The 20,435-nt window shown below is 42.5% G+C and overlaps 1 protein-coding gene across 10 annotated transcripts in view; it reads left to right on the top strand.

The window, feature by feature from the left end:
- Positions 1-20,435, top strand: part of GSK3B (glycogen synthase kinase 3 beta) — a 223,585-nt gene that overhangs the window by 90,852 nt on the left and 112,298 nt on the right. For all 10 annotated transcript variants that reach the window (XR_009764356.1, XR_009764357.1, XR_009764358.1 and 7 more), the window contains exons 3-4: positions 11,237-11,320; positions 12,303-12,413. Coding sequence is in view for 6 of the 10 variants with exons in the window: in XM_061638590.1 (XP_061494574.1) it covers positions 11,237-11,320; positions 12,303-12,413 (195 nt within the window). In the remaining 4 variants the exon portion in view is untranslated. The remainder of the gene's footprint in view (positions 1-11,236; positions 11,321-12,302; positions 12,414-20,435) is intronic.

Consider the following 20,435-nt stretch of genomic DNA (forward strand, 5'->3'; position numbering starts at 1 on the left):
GCCTTGCTCAGATCCCTTCAACCTCTGAAAAGGATCAGTGTAAGGTGGGCTTTCCAAAAAACTAGGTTTGCTTGTTTTTGCTGTGTGTGGAGTGAAAGCAAGCAGACCCATTTTTTTCTTCATTGCTGTGCTATCATGCAGCAATGAAGAAGCAGGCACTTGTTTTGGAGCACTCTTTGAAGCAGTCATGCCCCTTAAAGATCATTCCAAACAGCCTCAAGACACAGATTTTCTCACTCCCCACCCAGAGGCTAGTACAGGCAACATTAAATCCTGTCTAGCTAAAACAATGGACTGATAAGTCCAGATTGGTTTAAGCCAATATTAATCAAGCTTTCAGGGTACATTCAGTTCGCACCAATGTTGGACATTACATTTACATTACACTGAATGTCCAAATATTCAGCAGGTAGTAACTGTGGAGGGTAATTCTTGGGGGAGGAGCCAGGTCGCCCAGTCAAACCACAAGCCGCTGTTTTTCAAAGAGGTAATTATTTTCCTTTTTTTCTGTTGCAGATATGAAATAAACCACTAATAGTGCATACATTGCAATACAGTTGTCTTCACTACCCCAGTAGAAGTCAGAAAGTGTGAGCTTGTTGGTGTTGATAGCTACACTGTGTCTCTTCCACTGCCGGTGGTGAGATGGGATTTTTGTGTACTGTGGCAATAATTCAGTTAGCAGCTGGTGCCCCCTAAACATGAAGGTTATGTGACTATTGCCAAAAAATTGGATACCTTTGCAGGATACAATGCTTTGAAACAGGAAATGTAAAGTGTGGATCACTCAGATAATGGAAGCATTGTATTTCAAATATTAGCGAAGCAATTGGCAAAGTACTGAAAATTGTACAAGAACAACTACATGCGCAAAAGGCTGGAAAGTTGGGTATTATATAGAAAAGTGGCTGATTAGTCTGTGTATGGCATCCGTATACGTAAAACCTGCATGTGCAGGTTAATATGAATAGTAGAAGAAGGGATTCTTAAAGCTGCAATCCAAACCCCTAATCCTCCAGGCTGGTGTGGTGCAGAGCAGAGTTGCTCCCTTGTTCTACCTTGGCCAGCATGAGCAGTGGGTTTGCGGCAGTGGCTACACCACTCAACCACACCCTGCTGCTTCCCAGATGGAGTTAGGGCTGCTCTGTAAGTTAGTGATAGTATTCCCGTTCTAAAACTGCCGATTATGATTTTATTTTCTTCATCTCTGCCATGGCGTCAGCATCAATAATGGATGCAGTATAAGTGTGTGTGTGTGTGTGTGTTGTTTTAATATGCTTGGGTTTGAAGTATAAGGTAGGAAGAAATCCTTCATGAAATGTCTTGCCTTTTTGACATGTGAAGCTGTAAGAAAGGATTTGACACCTAAGCTTGCTGCACCAGCATTTGTTAGAATTTCATCCATTTTCTAGACGTCAGCCACTTTTCAAGTGCATTTAAGAGCAACATTTTAATGTGAAGGGCTCTCATCACAAATACAACTTGCTGCTCACCATACTTATTAGGGACCTTACACTAGTTATTTTTGTTGCATACATAAGCTGGTCAGCCATGATTCCTGGTATTTGCCCATTATTTCATTTCACTGTTGCATTCGTTATAGTCACACCATGGCAGTAGAAGGAATTTCATCTTACAATAGTGGAAGTAATGTTGAGTGGCATTGCCAATTTGGAACACCTGTGTGCCTGTGAAATGCTGCAAATGACATTTTGTCCTCTCCACCTCCTGTTTCCTGATTGTGAATAGCCATTGTTTTTTCAACTGTATGGAACTATGAAATAGATCTATATAAAGAATGAAGACATCTGCTCAATTGTAGTAACAAGGATTAACTGTAGGTACTACTTTCCTCATTTAGGAATATTTGTGTGCGATTCAGGGAGGTGAACATTTTAATGCCGTGATTCTAGTTTGTGATGTCTGAGATTGACTTCTTTGCGGTAGTCAGTCCTCAGATAGTGGTTCTGGTCAGACATGATCTGTGAGAAGAGCCGAGTGCAGTTTTCAAAGCCTGATTTTGATCAATATTGTTGATGGCAAAAATGATGAACATATTACAATTGGCCTTTGGCGGACAAACACCTCTTCAACATATTTGTTTGAATAGTACATTTATAACAACTACTGTACTCTGTCATGAGACACTCAAACCAAACATAGAGATTATCAACTTTTTTTTCATAGTGAGGTTGTATATCTGGAGTCCTGCTGGAGTCCCACGTACAATGGAAGTGTGTGTTCCCTGTTAATGAGGTGACTTGTTCCCCCCCCCCCAAGTTACCTGTATCAGTTGAGCAATTGACAGTGTAGCAGTCTGTCTTTGGTTTGTAATTGATTTGATAGTTTTGGTACCCTCAAGTATAATTCAAAAAGTTCATCATATAAGCAGTGAATTTTTTAGTGGAGAAGCCATGAAATAGCAGGTGTCTTTACAAGATATAGCTGCGCATCCCACACACAAAATCATTGATGGCACACAAATCTTGAATTGCATTGCCAACAGTTTCTTTGAAGTTTAAAATAATTTCATGATCTGATTTGACTGGAAGCTACTTTTTGCCAAGTCAGACTATTGACAAGTCTAGCTCAGTACTGTCTAACTGATGGGCAGTGACTCTTGCAAGTTAACAGAGAAGAATCTCTCCTAGCTGTAACTGGAGATGCTGAGGATTTATCCTGGGACCTTTTCTATACAACACGTAGTTTCTACAATGAACTACAGCCCTTTCCCAGGGACAAATGAAATTAGCTGCTTCTTCAGAGGTGGTCTCTTGACATCTTTTTCTTCATTCTATACTCCCATCTTGCACATAGTACTGAAGAACTGCCTTTGTAAGAGTTGTTAACTTAAAGGCAGCTGATCCCTGACTGCAGATATGTGTGCCTTGCAGGTTCTGCCATAACACCAGTTTTCCTGTGTTTTTTCTCCATGGGTGCATTTACATCTGGCTTTTTTGCATGCATGAGAATATATGTACAACACTGTTGATGGTTCTTGGCATTGATACCAGGTCTTTTGAGACAAGCTTTTTCAGCAGTGTAGCATCTTGTGTTATTAAAGTCCATTGCCAAGACTTAAAGCTGATACCAGTATTTCCTTTTCTTCTTGCTTATCACAGATATACTTTTGTATATATCAGGATTTTTCCAGGATATTTGGTTAATTTTGAAGTAGATGTTGAATCTTCTGATCTTGCAGTTTGGCCAGTTCACAATACATTACCCAAATGTCCAGTCTTTTGAGAATTTGGAGTGTACTAAAAGTGATGCTCATGGGTGCAATGGTGCCTTTGAGGTCTTCCCTTGGTGCACACGAATTCCACTATTTACAGGGTCTTTTGTTGGTCTTTGTTTTTAGCAATGTGCTACCTGAATTCTTGAATTCTGCTTAACATTTCTTTTGCCAAAGTTTGTATTCCTTTTTGTTTTCCTCATTTGGAGAAGATTTCCATTTTCTAAAAGGAAGCCTTCTTAATTCTAATTAGCTTACTGTCTGTTAACTATATTGGCATCCTCTTGGCCCTGGTGGTACCTTTCCTGATGAGCAATATACCTTCTAGCTGAGTTTCTAATACTGTGTCTTTAAAAACTCCCAAGCATTTTGGAGTGGAGGTATGAAGGCCCAGAAAAACAACAACAAAGATACTTCATAAACATTTCTCCCCTTATCCCTAGGGGATAGTTTATTCTGAACTGGACGCTCCTCAGATCCTGTTGGCTTTCCCCTGCAATCAGTTAAAAGCTGCTCTGCCACCTTTTTGAATTCATCTTTTTGAACAGTCTGGTTCCATCTTGGTTCTGTTGGAGCTAGTCTCTTTTGTATAGCCCTGTCTTACCTCAAAATTTCCCAGTGCCTGACAAATCCAAAACCCTCCTCCCGACACCACCATCTTATTCACACATTGAGGCTACACAGCTGTGTCTGCCTAGTTGACTCTTCATGTGGAACTGGTAACATTTTAGAGAAAGCTACCTTGAAGGTCCTAACTTTCAATACCCTGCCAGCAACCTAAAATTCACTTCCAATAACTCACATTTACATTTCCCCACATCATTGGTGCCAATATGCAACATGACCATTGACTCTTCCCCAGTTCTCTCTGCCAGACTATGTAGATAATGTGCAACATCTGTAACCTTTGCACAAGATAGGCAAGTCATTGTGCAGTCTGTGCACCCATCATACACCCAGCTATCCACATCCCAAATGGTCGAAACACTCGCCACTAGGATTCCATACTTTTTATCCTCTGTTACATAATCTTACTCATTTTATATGGATTGCTGGATTCGTAATTGTGGTAATTGTGCTGCTCTTTTAATTTTAATATTTTTGTATGTCTTTTATTTTTAATTGTTTATGATATTGTTGTGATCTGCTTTGAGAGGACTTTTTAGTCGGGCAGGCATCATAAAAATACCAACACAAATAATCTGTCTCCCCCCCCCCCGCCACTGTCTGCACTCCCAAGAGAGGCTCTCCAGTGGGACAGAGGCCCTTCCTGATCAATATGGGATGGAGGGAACAGAGTGCTTTGGGTAATTTCCCTCTTCCTCATGCTGATCCCATATTGTTCAGAAGGTCCCCTTCTGATTTTCTGCAGAGACTTTGGTGGGGAAGGGGCATAAGTGGCTGCAGGTGGGAAAAGAGGACAGGAAATGTTCTTTCTATTCTCTCATTTTAGAATCTAAGCCATTGTTGTTAAACATGGGTGACTAAAACTGGACAAAATATTGCAGATACGGCTTCATTTTGGTTAACATTACTTACTCTTATTTCACACCCTGTCTTTCCTGTCCACTCTGGAAATGTCATTTGTAATGCATGCAAGAACTGAATTTGAAATCTGGAAGGAGGCCCATCTGATTCTCTGCACATCATCACCAGACCTTATAACATCAGCCTTTGGACAAAGATGCTTCAAATTATACATCCTCATCTTTGTACCTACTCCCAGAGAAGGCAATTTATGATTTTCTAAATGCAGAACTGGCCAGAGGATGGGTGCAGATGAAGGCTTGCTTCAGGATTTTGTGGGCCCTTGGGTATTGGATGTTGATGGGCTCTCCAGTTGGAGCTTCTTTCCCTAAATCTGCATTTTGGTTCCCTGCTCCCCCTCCCCATTGCTGCTTTGCCAAAGAGAGCAGACCTTCATTCTTTCACGTTCCTTTGTGCCTCATTGGTATCAACAGAGCTAAAAGCATGAAAGGGTCACATTGTACTGCTTCCTTCGGGCATGCCTCCACCTGGGTATTGGAGATTGCTCCTGGGCAGTCTCCTATTTCTTGCTGGTAGGATGTCTGGATGAACCAGCAGAGTGTGATCCTATGCTGAGACTTTTCTCTGTTGCTGCCAGGCACTTCCCCCACTGAGAAATTGGAGATTGCTTCAGCATCGCTGATCAGCAGTGGTACCTATACCAGGCTGAGGGCCTCAACAGCTGCCTAAGCATGCCAACTCCTCATGTCAGTCTTCAGACTAACTACCAGGTAATAATTTATTGTTCCAGTGGGGGATTTTCCCCTGTCACCACTTCCCAGGGTCAGATGAGGAACTGGTTTTACATAGAAGCAGCAGAGCAATATAGCCAGTTGTGACCCACATGGCTTGTGTGATGCCTCTGCTGAGTTTATTGATCTCCATCCAAATCCATGACAATGATGAACACGAGAGCAAAGCAGCATGGAGGCATTTAAATTGCTGATGACATTGCTGCACAAGGAAGAAGCAAGAGAAATGCAGTGCTTGTAGTCAAGGTTCCTGACCCCTTTCAACTTACCTGGTCCTTGGGAAGGGGTAGGGACCAGCCAGTGTGCCTGGCTGAAGGACAATGTAATGTGAAGAGGAGGAAGCAGGTGGTTAAAAGAACCTGGAGCGATAAGTGAGTCTTCCCCAAGTGGCAAAGGAAAAATGTATCCATATTGGCATCACACACCTTAGAGCCTGCTAGGAGTGCCAGGTTTAACCAGCCCGTTTCCAAGGGGAGAGAAACTGGTACCCATTTATCCCTTCTTGCTTGGAGAACTCCTCCATGCACCAACATGAGAACAAAGTTTGGGACTGAACATGTCCTTAATCCTTCAGTTATTAGAAAACAAGCTTTATTGCTGTGATTGATCTGAAAGAGTTTTGATCACTTCATGAAGTAAAGGAGGGATAAACAGATTCTGTGGGAGGGAAGCAAGGAATCTCTAGGCTCTGTGATGTAACAAGAGCCAAAATTAAACAGAATTAACCCCAGGCAAGAAGTAACTGTTGTGTGAGTATTTTATTGTGGGGCATATGGAGGGTGCAGGGTTTTGAGGTGCCTCTCCCTGCTTGACCTGACAACCTGCAAACCAAATACCAGCTTCAGGAGAGAGATTTTCCTCAGGACTGAAGCAGGAGAGGAAATATCCTCTTTGATTCTGCTCTCATCCTGCCTATGAAGTTTGCATTTTTAAAAACCCTGTAGGTTAGATATAAATACGCATTTAACTTCACATGTAATTTGGTCCTGAGTGAAGTGGAGTTGAAATAGATTCCCCCCCCCCCTAAAATGTCTGGAAATTTTACATCTCTACTCCCTCCCAGTGGCAGAGCTGGGTGTGAAGTCCAATATACTAGAAATATTAATTTTTGCCGAATCTGTCTCAACTTCAGTCTCAGGAAACATTCTGTATAGATACTAAAACAATTTTCCATTGTATAGGCAGTACAATACATTCTAATTCCCTGTTCTACACCTCTCTGAGTTTCTGAACTTCTATTTTACAAAGATCCATTAAACATTTATAAGCAGCTGTTTGTTATAGGTTTAGATTTCTATAAAGGTCCAAGAATTCACTCCAACAATTTAGGATATGCCAGAGCATATATGTCATAAATACAGTAGATACTAGCAAATTGAATATATTACCATTCTGCATTCATTGCTAATTGATATTTAAGCTGTAAAATAGTAAATGACAAAAATTCTCCACCCAATCCTAATCCCTTCTAGGAGCATGGATCATGGGTTAGGATGGCTTCTTTACCTAGCAGTCCCCAAACTTCGTACTGGGACATGTTACTGTGCCATGAGAAAATTAGTGCTCAAAAAATAATGCAGATTCCATCAGTTTTTAACTGGGTCACTAGATATTACTAGTACAGTGTTAACAAGCTAGTGTGGACCCAGTTTGGTCCACTGTAGGGCTGTGCTCCAGATCCGCCCAAAGCCTTGATTCTGAACTGAAATGGCTCAATCCAGGCATTGGCTGAATTGGGTAAATGTAAAATTACCAGAAATTTTGAACCTGTGGAAAACAACTGGGTTTTTTTCCTCTCCCCTCCCCCGAAATAAACAGAAAATTGTGAAAACTGAAAAATTTAAAAAATGCGCAGTACATTTTTTAGCACCGTTTACAGATCAAATGTCATGTTTGGTATATTAAAAATACAGTTTATTCAGACAATAATTACAAATTAAATTTACTTTTTATTTTTTTTTAAAAAAAATGATAAAAATTGAGCCACAAGCTGCTGAACGGTAAAGAATCAAGCATCAGTTTGGTTTTGCTAGTTTATGAGAACTAGGCAAAAGCAATCAAAAAAGGAGAAACTAATATTATATTACATTATAATATACTAATACTAATATTACATTTAAGAGGGCAAGGTTGCAAGCGCACAAGCAATAAAACTTCTAAAAACATTTTAAAAACTTAAAGAAAATTATTATGTATTCTGAAAGTTATTATGTCTCCTTTGGTCCTATAGTCTCCAGGAGACATGAAGAACTCCCAAGAAAGAGAACTTCCATAGAAAGAGCTGATAAAAAGAGGGGGCGGGGGAAACAAGACAATAAATACTACATGAAATTTAATCAGTTTCATTTTCTCTGTCACTATCAGTTTCTGCTGTTTAGTGTAGCTCTGCACTTTCTCCCACTCCTGATCTTTTGAGACCTAATCAAGAAGAGAGAAACAGATCCACTAACTATGCCAAATGAGAAAGCCCACAAGCACAAAAGCCAGTGAATCCATCTTCCTTCCTTTTTGACAATGACAATGCTCCCTAGAAATGTATCTTGCTTGAGAGTTGTACTCTCAGTATGCAACTCAGGACTTGCTTGTCCTCAGCATGCAGGACTTGTAATCTGCTACTGTAAATAGTCTTGCTTAAAAGCCTTCCTGTTGTTTGGTTTTTGAAATCATTTGGGAGGAGTAAAAATATGAAGACCTTGTCTTAAAACTTTGTATTCATCATTCTAAAAGAAAATATTTTTTGATACCAAATTTTTGGAAAAACTAAACAAAAAAAGGCTTCGGGAACCCCCTCCTTTATTTGTTCAGGTTTTCCCTTGGGCCTTCACATATCTAGGATTGAGTTGAGAAAGACCCAGATTGTCCTGGGTTGTGTCGGCCCACCCGGAGCGATTCAGGGCTGTCAAGAGGCTGGGAAGGAGAGGTGTGTTTCATGAGTTCTACCCCTGCAAGCAAAGCAGCACCCTGCACTCTTTGCTCACTGGTAAAATCCTAATTACACCTTAGGGTAAGATTCCTGAATTGATTTGGGGTCAGATCAGGGCTGAGCCGAAATGCCAGATCAGGCCGTGGGTCAGATTGGGGGGCCATGCACAGCCATAGTCCATAGATCTATGACATGCTAACACAACACATGAAGTCAAGGTAACTTGTTTTAAACAAAGCACAAAGCATATGGAATGAATGAATGACATTTCTAAAGCTACTCTTCATCCCTCAGGGTCTTGGAGTGATACAATTTACAGATCAACAAAAGAACAATATAAGCCATCATTATAACACATCAAAGGCAAAATATCATCATAGACACAGTAAAATAAATTAAAATGCAATCAGCAGTGGTTCTAAAATAATTCACGCTCAGACTTCTCTCTCTCTGAAATGCCCATGTAAAGACTCTTCATTTGCTGACGAAAGGATACTACGGATGGAGCCAGCCAAGCCTCCAGAGGGAGGAAATGCCATAACCTGGGAGCCATGATGGGTCCCATCCCTGATCGCTACACAATAGGCTATACCCACAAGCTGGGCCTTAAGAAGCCCCCTCCCACCACTGACCACAAGAGCTGGGCTGGCACTTATGGAAAGAGACGCTCCTTCAACTAGCCGTTCAGGGCATTGTGTGGTAATGTCAACATGTTGCATTTGACCTGGTAGTAGATAGGCACCCAGTTCAGTTCCTGCAGAATAACTGTGTTTTTGTACATGCCCTGTGTCACATTTATATTGGACTAGGGAAACAGAGATGTTGGGAAGATGGCTCTGATTGAAATAAGATACTGGCTGTGTGCAAAAAGTGAACTCTTGTGGCATTCTTCATGCCCAGTGTGCCATTTAAATTGGGCTGCAGAAACTGTACATGAAATGTTAGCATGCCATGGATATGTGGTGTAAATAGGTTTTGTGCAGCCATGGTAAGGGTGCACTTGTAGCTGCCGAGAGCCCAGCTTAAACATGCTTAGGTGCATAGAATGCTACATGGATAAGCTTTTTGTGCCTTCCCATATTTATATGGAACCTACAGACGTATATGGGCGACAGCATGCATGAGAAAAGAATGGATTCTCCCACAACCTGTTGTTTAGGAATTGGGGTAGCATTATGAGTTGGAATTTATGTGCTGAAGCATTGTCTGCAGGCTTCTAGTATGTTTTAATTGTTATAGCAATGAAATACTTTGCATTTTGTTCAGGAACTACAAAATGGAAATGTTTGATTTGAACCATTCTTTTTTTTGGTAGTAAATCATGATCACTTTGATTTAAATAATTCTATTCTGCTGACTAATCCACCACTAAACTGCAAACAAGGCAACTCTTTGTCCCAATCTGTGTTGCTGTCCTTGGCTCCTTTGGAAGGATGGGATACAAATTTAATAAACAAACAAATAAATAAAATGGTTTATTGTTTTAGTGAAAATCAAAGCAAAATTGACAAATGGAGAGCAGGGGGTGACTACTAGAAAGAATGCTGTAGTAGTGCCCTGATTGTGGAATATCCTCCTCAGGCAGGATTACTGGGCGTCTATGTTGTGGTGGGTTCAGTGCCCAAGGAAGACCATTTCATTTTCCTAGACCTTTTAGTTTTCATTTTTTAGTGCTTTTTAAATGCTTTTCACTAACGTTGTCTCCTGTTGGTTCTGTTTTGGTTCTCACGTTTATATTTTACTTCTTTCTTAAAGTTTTAAATTTTTACTGTAAACTGCCCAAAGAGAGCTATTGGATACTTTATAAATATTGTAAATATTGCTCATGACTTTGTCTAAGAATGCTTCTTCCACTGCCAGGGTTGACCAGGCTCTGTCTAAATCATGGCTGGTGGTGTGTGCTTCCCCCACAAGAGTGGGACCTGTGATATTTGCTGCTGTTGGGCAACAGGATGCAACAAAGCACATTGCTCCAAGGGTAGATAATTACAGTGTAGTGAGATGCCTTACCCTGCAGGGTTATGAACTACGGCCACAGTCTTCAAAGTGGGAGGTGGGCCTCCTTACCAAACCATGCACTGTTGCTGGAGGAATAGAGAGCTCTTTCCTGAGCCCTTCAAGCCAAGTTTGTGCTTCTTGGTTGGGGACAAGGTTGGAACAGTGCAAATGCCATTGTAGATTGACAGTGAAAGGATTACTGAATTTCAGCATCCTTGGACAGGACTCCTAAAGATGTTTGGCTGAGCCTCCTTTATTTGTCATTCCATTTGTCATTGTTTTTAAATTGCTTTATAAAAATGTGTTTTTAAATTTGGATATTTCTTTTTAATGTTTTTAATTGTTGTAAACTGCCCAGAGAGCTTCGGCTATGGGGCCGTATACAAATGCAATAAACAAACAACAAACAAACAGATAAGCATATTCTGTAATTGATAGTAGCTAACAAAATAAATGATTTTTAGAGTTTGAACTCGTACATATGAAATCAGTATCCCTGCTGAAATATGAGGGGCTCTATCAGTACTGGCATTCTGCCAGCTCTTGAAGGTGCACCTGTTTAAACAAGCTTTCTCTGAGCTCCTGACCTGATTGAATCATTTTAACTACTGTTTTAACTGTTACAACGTTTTAAGAGGCTTGTTTTATTATACATTTTAATTATGGATGTTTTTAGTGTTAAGTGTGGATGTATTTTTATAATTGGTTTTACACTTGTAAACTGCTTAGAAGCCATTTTGGCAATATTATTATTTGTGTGCCTTTGGAAAATGACTTTTCAAATACTGTCCTCTCTTTCAGAATCGAGAGCTTCAAATCATGAGAAAGCTCGATCATTGTAACATTGTCAGATTGCGCTATTTCTTTTACTCCAGTGGAGAGAAGGTAAGTTCTGAAAGGCATCATTGAAGCAAATCATTTCTGTCAATGGGATGGGAGCAGCTAGTGGCAGCTAAACCGTAGGCACTTGTGCATCCTCTTCATCATTGTTGCCACCATCCTACAAATGTAGCCCCCAGAGTCGGAGGGTGAGTGAGTGAATAAAGAGTGGCAAGGAGGCAGAGTGATTGCAGGAGAACTTTGCAAAAAAAGAATGCAGGATACATGAGATGGTGCTTGGTATTGCCTGTGAGGCTCACTTGGGCTGACATCATAAGCTTCCTCTCCTGATCATTAACCCCTGTCCTTCAGAGGGAGAGAGAAACTGAATCAGATGGATAAGCGGTTAGAGAGAGAGTTTCTGGTCAGCAGCAGCCTCCCTTCTCTTTCCCAAGTCTGATCGTGCCAGCAGTAGTGAACAGTAGGACAGAATCATGGTGATCACCTGCCCTCCAGTTGCAGAAGGGAAGGGGTGAGGCGGCAGTAAGGCCAGTGCAGCAAACGTGCTGGTGGAGCCAATCCAGCACTCCTGCCTTTGCATTTGCACTATGCTGACCTCACCACCAACTTGTACCTCCTCATCTCTTTGTCTTTTCCTCTGTCACATGGCCTCACTTTCTCTTAAATCTTGTACTACTAGTACTTGAGGATACTGTGTAACCATGGATTTGCATATATTTTAAATAGTCTGCTTTTAAAACGGAACATTTTCATGGAGTTGAAATATGATAGATCAAAGTGATCACATTACTTGTCTGGCCTCATTTACACTGGAAAAAATGTATTCAGCATGATATGTCACAAACATGATTTGTCTGTGGTATAAAAGTTAATCAATTTTCTCATATTGCTATCTATGAATGTAGACAAGATTTTATTAAAACTTTTTCTGTTTTTTTCCTCTCTGTAAAAAATACAATCCAAAATACCATACTTGTGGTTTCATATTATCTTTTTTCTTACACTTCTTGCTTTTACCCTTTTCCAGAAAGATGAGGTATACCTTAATTTGGTTCTGGACTACGTTCCTGAAACAGTGTACAGAGTTGCCAGACATTATAGTCGGGCCAAGCAGACACTCCCCATGATATTTGTGAAGGTAGGTAAAACGAATTGATAACTTTTATTGATTGTTTGTTGGCTGTTAACATCAGACAGAGGACAGCAACTGTCAGCTCTACACTGAGACAGCAGTGTCGGTGGGGGTGCAGGCAGGGTTGGGGATTCCTTGGTAACTGCCAGGCCGTAAAGTCCTCAGCCGGCAGCTTGGCTATAAATCTGCCAGGCTAGCAAAGAGGAAGCAAGATAAGAGCAGGGTCCATGCCAAGCTTACGTGCCAAGCCAGAAATCCAGAAGAGACGTCAGTGAAGGTCCGGGTCCAGTTTGCCGAGAGATCAGTCCAAGTCAAGGTTCAGGGGATAGGAAGACACACAGTGGTCACGCCTGACGTTATAGTCAGCAACATGCTGAAGCCAGGGTCTGTCTTTTAAAGAACATATCTGCAGACAGGTGGGAGCAATCACCCTTCTGGCTTCTGCAAGCATGCGGGTCTTAAAACAGACATGCCGGCCCTGCTGCTGCCTGACTTTCTGTCATCTTCGCTCTGCAGGTGGGAGGGGAGGCTCCTGGTCACTGTCTGACTCTGGCTGAAGAGCTTCAGCTGTGTCTTGGACGCTCTCCAGCTGAGGGGGAGTAGGAGCTGTATTCTCAGGAGTTTCCTCTGTTTCCCCTTCTGGGTCTGTGGCCGTTACTCCCGAGTCGTCCTTGTCTGACGAGTCCTCCGAAGGGGCCATGACAGCAGCCAAGTCCTGCTGTGTGGGGGATAGAAAAGGATTCTGCTCATGCACTGGAGAACGGTCCCAGTTTCCTTGTAATGTCAATCTCATGTGCCTCATGCAGTGTTGCTCTTCAGAACTCCTTGACCATGGGGGCACTTGGTTGGGGGGAGTGCTGCTGCTGGAAGGGAGAAGTTAAGAGGTACCATGAGCATGAGCAGGACACCTGGGTGTGTGCTGTGTCAGATCCCGGCCATATGACCGTGCAGTCCTTGAAAGGAAGTGCAGGCGTATCTAAATGAGGGTTGGTATATACATGCTGTTTTATCTACATAGGTTTTCATGGAGGGTTGCATATGGTGAGGGGAATGTACACATGATGGTTGGATATTGGTTTTTGTCACATGTAGTGTGTTTCCAGTTTATATACCAAAGTGCAGAAATACAGAAAAGCTTGTTCTTGCAACATCCTGGAAATACTGATAAAAAACCAAAAACTACAAGGACTATTGCAGAAATTGAGCAGGAAAACCTCTCGTGATTCTGTTCTGATTAAGAGCTTCTGCTTGACGTCTCCAGGCATGTGTTTGGGCAATAAATTGGCAATAAATTAATTGTAGTATCTTCAACACTTTTGTTTTTCATAGCACTTAATTAGCTTTACTCTTGCCTCTAACTCTTGCAGTACACTGTTCTTAGCTCAGATGCTCCTCATTATTGCCTTCCTGTCTGCTATGCTTGCAATACCCTCTATGACCGGAGCTGATAGCCTTCACCTTTGCCCTGGGTGGTGGCTACTCTGAGGGCCTTGGATAATGACAGATGCCTCTGGCTAAGGCATTCTCGAGTTTGTGGAGTTGGAGCCCATTACCGCACAGATCTGCTGCAACATTGTTTTGAATATGATGTAAACAAGTGAATGATGGTGTTGTGCTGTCAGAAATCAGCTGTTTTGTGGACAGGAAATTTGCCTCACCTCCCTCCTAGTTGCTATACATCTAGCAGGAGGGGCCAAATGATAATCTGACAGGGTTGCTAAGCGGGGCAGGGACTGTGTCTCAGCTATGAATGATATTTGCTCCTTGTTTTGTGAAGGTGTGGTGTCATATGTCTTAATCTGTTTGTCCTGAGATAGAGAAGGAAAGAATGGGGTTTTGTTGTTGTTGTGAGCCCTACTGGGAGGGAACGAAGCAGAGGAGGGAGGGGACTTAGAGTGAGAAATTCAAGCCGGGCAAGGCCAAGTGAGGAATTGGATTCAGGGGGCTCCCCAGCTCCGGACTTTGACAGTTTAACCCCCACAGCTCCAGACATCCCAGTGGAGAGCCAACCAGACCAGCCAATTGTTTCCCAGCCAGACACTTCTCCTCTCCCCACACACACGCTGCCAGCAAGCAGCTCCCCTCTTTCAGAGGGAGAAGATGGAACGGTGGCGGAGGCTCTGCCCTCACCTCACACCAGGAGGCAAATGTGGCAGGGGATTCAACAGGTGCAGTTGAGGCTGAGTCTTCACCTACAGGCACGCTCCCAACAGTGACAGTTGGCATGTGCAAGCAGGGTGCCCGCCCAGCCTTACTTAAGACGAGTTGGAGGGAGTCGTTGCTGAGTCAGTGTCTTAATGCTGCGAAGTAGTGCCTAGTTAGTCCTAGAGAGATGCTGAGTTCTGAGTAAGCCATAGATAGATTCATGAAGCTCACTGAATTGAAAATGTCTCTCACTACAATAAAAGGAAAAAAAACACAGCCGTGTCTGAGTTCTTCAAGTTTTGGCAGGACAGTTGTTGTCTGACAATGGACCAAATTTCAAATTTGATGCTTTTAAGTAGTACAATTACAACTGAGCAAACATCACTGGAATTGTCATCCTCTTCAGATAGGGAAGGTATAATGAGATGCCTCCTCATCCTGGTGGGAAAGTGATACATAGGACAGGGTTCCTACACTGTTAACAGTTGTGCAGAAGAGGAAATTTCAGTAGGTGCAGCTGAAACTCCCTCTTCTTCAAAACTACCCATCATTTCCTTATTCTGTGAAAATCATGAAATCTCGAGGAAGGGAGTACAAATGGCAGCTTTTCCAAAGTTTTTAAAGGTGTCTATCAGGAAATCTTATTAATATTCTTTGCGAATATTCAGCTGATATTCTGAATGCCTTCAATATGCTCCTACCCTAGCATGGCTTCACCTGTATAAGAACATAAAGGCCCTGCTGGATCAGGCCAAAGGTCCATCTGGTCCAGTATTCTGTCCTCACAGTTGTCATTCCAGGTAGCAAATTGCCAGGCATATATGTTGTACTGTCAACAGTTCCTATGGAAGAACATAAAAGTCTTGCTGGATCTTGTTCTCATAGTAGCCAACTAAAGGCCTATGGGAGGCCTGCAGACAGGACCTGAGTACAACAGCGCTCTCCCCACTTATGATGGAACAGAAGTTAAGTGGTTGGCCTGTAATTTCCTGGATCTTCCCTGGACTCCTTTTTTAAAACTGGAGTTACATTGGCCAGTTTCTTCTCGGGTGCATGTTCCCTGCAGGGAATGCGCTGGTGAATCAACACCTAGCAGGATTGAACCCTGCCCCCCCATCCATCAGCTGATCTCATCAAATGATCTCAGCTGATAGACAGATGCGTGTGATTTTGTGGAAATGGCCTTGTGGGCCAATCATGGCCTGCAAGCCAGAGGTTCCCCGCCCCCAGCCTCAGACATTGCCTCTTGTCACAACTATTTGCCTCTGTTCCTCAGATTCTCTACCTGAGAAAGCCAGTTCAGGCCTGAGGTCTGCCCTAGATCTTCCACTGTGAAGACAGATGAAAAGAATTCGTTCAGCTTCTCAGTAATCTGCGTTTCCTCCTTTAGCACACATTTGACTCCCTCGTAATCCAAAGATCTACCCAGCTCCGTAGCCAGTCTTCTGCAACTAATGTATTTGAAGATTTTTGTTGGTGATGGTCTTTGTGTTTTTAGCAATGTGTTTCTCAAAAAAAATTTTTAATACTTTGTTGCGGAGTGGATAAAAATCAATAATTTCTTTTTAAAAAATTAAAAATTGGATTTCTTATTTAAATCAGATTTAAAAAAAATAAAAATAGTAAAGGTGGCGTAGCTGCCTTTTGAATGCCGCCAGTGTTGGAGAGCCCAACACCTCCCTAGGTCATTGGTTCCATTGTCATACCACTCTTAACAGTTAAGAGGTTTTCCCTGATGTTCAGTTGAAATCTGGCTTCCTGTAACTTGAGCCCATTATTCTGTGTCCTGCACTCTGGGATAATCGAGAAGAGATCCTAGCCCTCCTCTGTGTGGCAACCTTTCAAGTACTTGAAGAGTGCTGTCATATTTCCCCTCAGTCTTCTCTTCTCAAGGCTAAACATGCCCAGTTCTTCCAGTCTCTCCTCATAGGACTTAATTTCCAGTCCTCTGATCATCCTCGTTGCCCTCCTCTAAACCCATTCCAGTTAGTTTGCATCCTTCTTAAAGTGTGGTGTCCAGAATTGGACACAGTACTCAAGCTGAGGCCTAACCATTGCCGAATAGAGGGGAACCAATACGTCACACAATTTGGAAACTATACTTCTGTTAATGTAGGCTAAAATAGCATTTGCGTTTTTGCAGCCACATCACACTGTTGGCTCATATACAGCTTGTGATCAACAACAATCCCAAGACCGTTCTCGCAAGTTGTATTGCTGAGCCAAGTATCCCCATCTTCTAACTGTGCATTTGGTTTGTTTTTCCTAGATATACAACTTTACACTTATCTCTGTTAAATTTCATTTTGTTGTTTTCAGGCCAGTGCTCCAGCTTATCAAGATCCCTTTGAATTTTGTTTGTCTTCCAAGGTATTAGCTATCTCTCGCATCTGCAAATTTGTATCATCTGCAAATTTGATAAGCATTCCCTGCACCTCCTCATCCTCATGCAAGTCTTTAATAAAAATGCTGAAGAGCACTGGGTCCAGGACCAAGCCCTGCAGTACACCCCTCATTACCTCCCCCCAGTTTGAGAAAGAACCATTGATAAGCACTCTTTGAATACAATTCAGTACCCAACTGTGGATCCACCTGATAGTTGTTCCATCCAGCCCACATTAAGCTAGCTTGCTAATCAGAATATCATGGGGCACTGTGTCAAAAGCTTTACTGAAGTCAAGATATATTATGTCCACAGCATTCCCACAGTCTACCAGGGAGGTTATCCAATAAAAAAATGAGATGAGATTAGTCTCTTCTCGGTCGTCCCAGAGTGCAGGACATGGAAGAATGGGCTCAAGTTGCAGGAAGCCAGATTTTGACTGGACATCAGGAAAAACTTCCTAACCGTTAGAGCCATACGACAATGGAACCAATTAAGTAGAGAGGTAGTGGGCTCTCTGACACTGGAGGCATTCAAGAGGCAGCTGGACAGCCATCTGTTGGGAATACTTTGATTTGGATTCCTGCATTGAGCAGGGGGTTGGACTCGATGGCCTTGTAGGCCCCTTCCAACTCTACTATTCTATGATTCTAGTCTGGCAGAATTTTCTTGATAAATCCATGTTGACTTCTAGTAATCACTGTATTGTGTTCAAGGTGCTTACAGACTGACTGCTTTATAATGTTCTCCAGAATTTTTCCAGGGATCAATTTCAGCTGACTGGTCTGTAGTTCCCAGGTTCCTCCTTTCTGCCCTTTTTGAAGATAGGGACAACATAGCCCTCCTCCAGTCATCCAGCACTTCACCTATCCTCCATGATTTTGCAAAGATAGTAGACAGTGGTTCCTAGAGTTCTTCAGCCGGTTCCTTCAATACTCTAGGATGCAGTTCTTTGGGCCCTGGAGATTTGAACTTGTTCAAAGTGATTAGGTATTCCTTGGCCATCTGTCTATCAATTTCAAGCTGCAACCCTGCCCCTTCAACTTCAAGTCCTCTTTTGGAAGAAGACTGAGCCAATTTAGGAATTGAGCACTTCTGCCTTTTCTTTGTCATTTGTTTCTTTGCCATCCTCATTGAGCAGCTGTACCACCATTTCTTTTCTCTGTCTTTTACTGTGGATGTACCTGAAGAAAGCTTTTTTGTTGCTTTTGGCATCTCTGCTAACCTCAGCTCATTCTCAGCTTGAGCTTTCCTGAAGCCATTCCTGCAATTCCGTGCTACCTGCCTGTACTCTTCCTTTGTGGTCTGGCCTTTCTTCCACTTCCTGTATGTGTCCTTTTTTGTTTTCAGGTCATCTCTAAGCTTTCTGTGAAGCCACATTGGCTTCTTCTGCTGTCTTTCCCCTTTATTTCTTGATGGAATTGTTTGTCATTGTGCCTTTAGAATTTCCTCTTTTAGAAACTCCCACCCATGTTGGACTCCTTTTCTCATTAGGGTTGCTTGCCATGGAAGTTTACTTACCATTGTTCTCAGTTTATTAAAATTAGCTTTCCTGAAGTCCAGGACATGCGTATGGCTACTCTCAGTGTTTGCTTCCTTTAAAATCAAGAACTCAAGTATAGCGTGGTCACTTTCCCCCCTGAGTTCCCATAACTGCCACTTCATCTACCAAGTCATCTCTGGTGATTAGAATCGAGTCAAGGATAGTTGATCCTCTAGTTGCTTCTTCCACTTTCTGTAGCAGAACATTATCTCCAACACAAGTCAGGAATTTCTCGGAGGGGCCATGTTTGGCAGAATTTGTCTCCCAACAGATATTGGGGTAATTGAAGTCCCCCATTACTATTACATCATGCCTACTTGAAACATTGGCAATTTGCTTTGCAAAAGTTTCATCCTCGTCTGCTTGATTGAGTGGTCGATAGTAGACTACAACTACCATGTTCCTTTTATTCCTTGCCCCATTAATTTTAATCCAAATACTCTTGGAGGAGCTCCCAAGCTCATCTTCCTGAATTTCTGTGCAGGGTTATATGTTTTTAACATATACAGTAGGGCCCCGCTTATACGGCGGGTTCCGTTCTGGACCCCAGCCATAAAGCGGAACCCCATTGGCTTTAATGGGGCGCGTCACGTGAAAATGATGCGAAAATACTGCAAAATGCTGCAAAAGCGGCTTTTAAAGAGGGGAGGAAAGCCACTGCATTAGCGGAACGCCGGGAAGCGGAGCACCGGGAAGCGGGGCCTTACTGTAGTACAACTCCGCCTCCCTTTCTCTTCTTTCTGTTCTTTTTGAACAAGTTGTATCCTTCAATCGCTGTATTCCAGTCATTGGAGTCATCCCACCAAGTTTCAGTTATCCTTATCAAGTTGTATTTACTCTCCTGTATTAAGAGTTCAAGTTTGTTTCCCATACTCTGGGCATTAGTATACAGACACTGAAGACCATGTGATTTACAGCCTGGCTTCCTTCCTATATTTTTATGAAAACTATTATTGGCCCCCATTAGAGCTGTTCCCTCAGTTCCTCTTACTGTGCACAAGCCTTTGTTAGTCGTTACCGCCAAGTTTACGTCTCCTTCCCCCTTAGGATTCAGTTTAAAGTTCTCCTGATGAATTTCTCCATGCTGTGGCCAAACACATTCTTCCCAGCCCTTGTGAGGTGCAACCCATCACTTGCTACTCCATTTTCCAGGAAGCATAGCCCGTGGCCTCAGAATCGAAATCTCTTGCATCGGCACCACTGTTGTAATTCACCTGGAGTATTTTTCTTTCCCTTTCCACTCCTCTTCTAAGTACTGGAAGGATGAACGAAAAAACTATCTGGGCTCCAAAGTCCTTGAGTTTCCTTCCCAGAGCTTCAAAGTCTAACATGATTTCTTCATATCTGCTTGGCAGAATCATTTGTTCCCACATGGATGAGAAGAAAGAGATATCTGTCAGTGGGCTTTATGAGTGATGGCAACCCTTCCGTCACATCTCTAATCCATTCTCCAGGGAGGCAGCATACCTGGCGAGTCCATGGATCTTCTCTGCATACTTGGGTATCAATCCCATGCAGCAGGATTTTGTAGGTGTCTCCCACCACTACTACTTTTCTTCTTGTCGTGGGGCTCGGTTTCATTGCCTCTGCTTGACTGAGCTTCATCCTCTCGCTCACTGTCACGTGGGGTCTCCTGTAATTCTTCCTCTGCAGACTGTCCTCTAGTCTCATCCTCAAGTGCCTGGAAGCGGTTCCATAGTTCCACCAGTGATGGGTGTGTTCTGGCTCTTCTGCTCAGAACGGTCACCCTTTTCCATGAAGTTTCCTCCACTTCATTGTTCCTCTCCACAATAGTCTCCTCTTCTGTTTCAGCATGCTGTTGTTCTTCCACCTTCTGTACTTTTCTTTGCTGTTATTGTTCCAGCGTTCTATCTAAGAACTCTTCATCTTCTCTTATGCTCTTTAGTGTGGCCACCTGCCATTCCAGGCCCTTCATTTTTTCTTCCAACAGCTCCAC

Source organism: Rhineura floridana, chromosome 1, assembly GCF_030035675.1.
Source record: "Rhineura floridana isolate rRhiFlo1 chromosome 1, rRhiFlo1.hap2, whole genome shotgun sequence".
Classification (NCBI taxonomy): domain Eukaryota; kingdom Metazoa; phylum Chordata; class Lepidosauria; order Squamata; family Rhineuridae; genus Rhineura; species Rhineura floridana.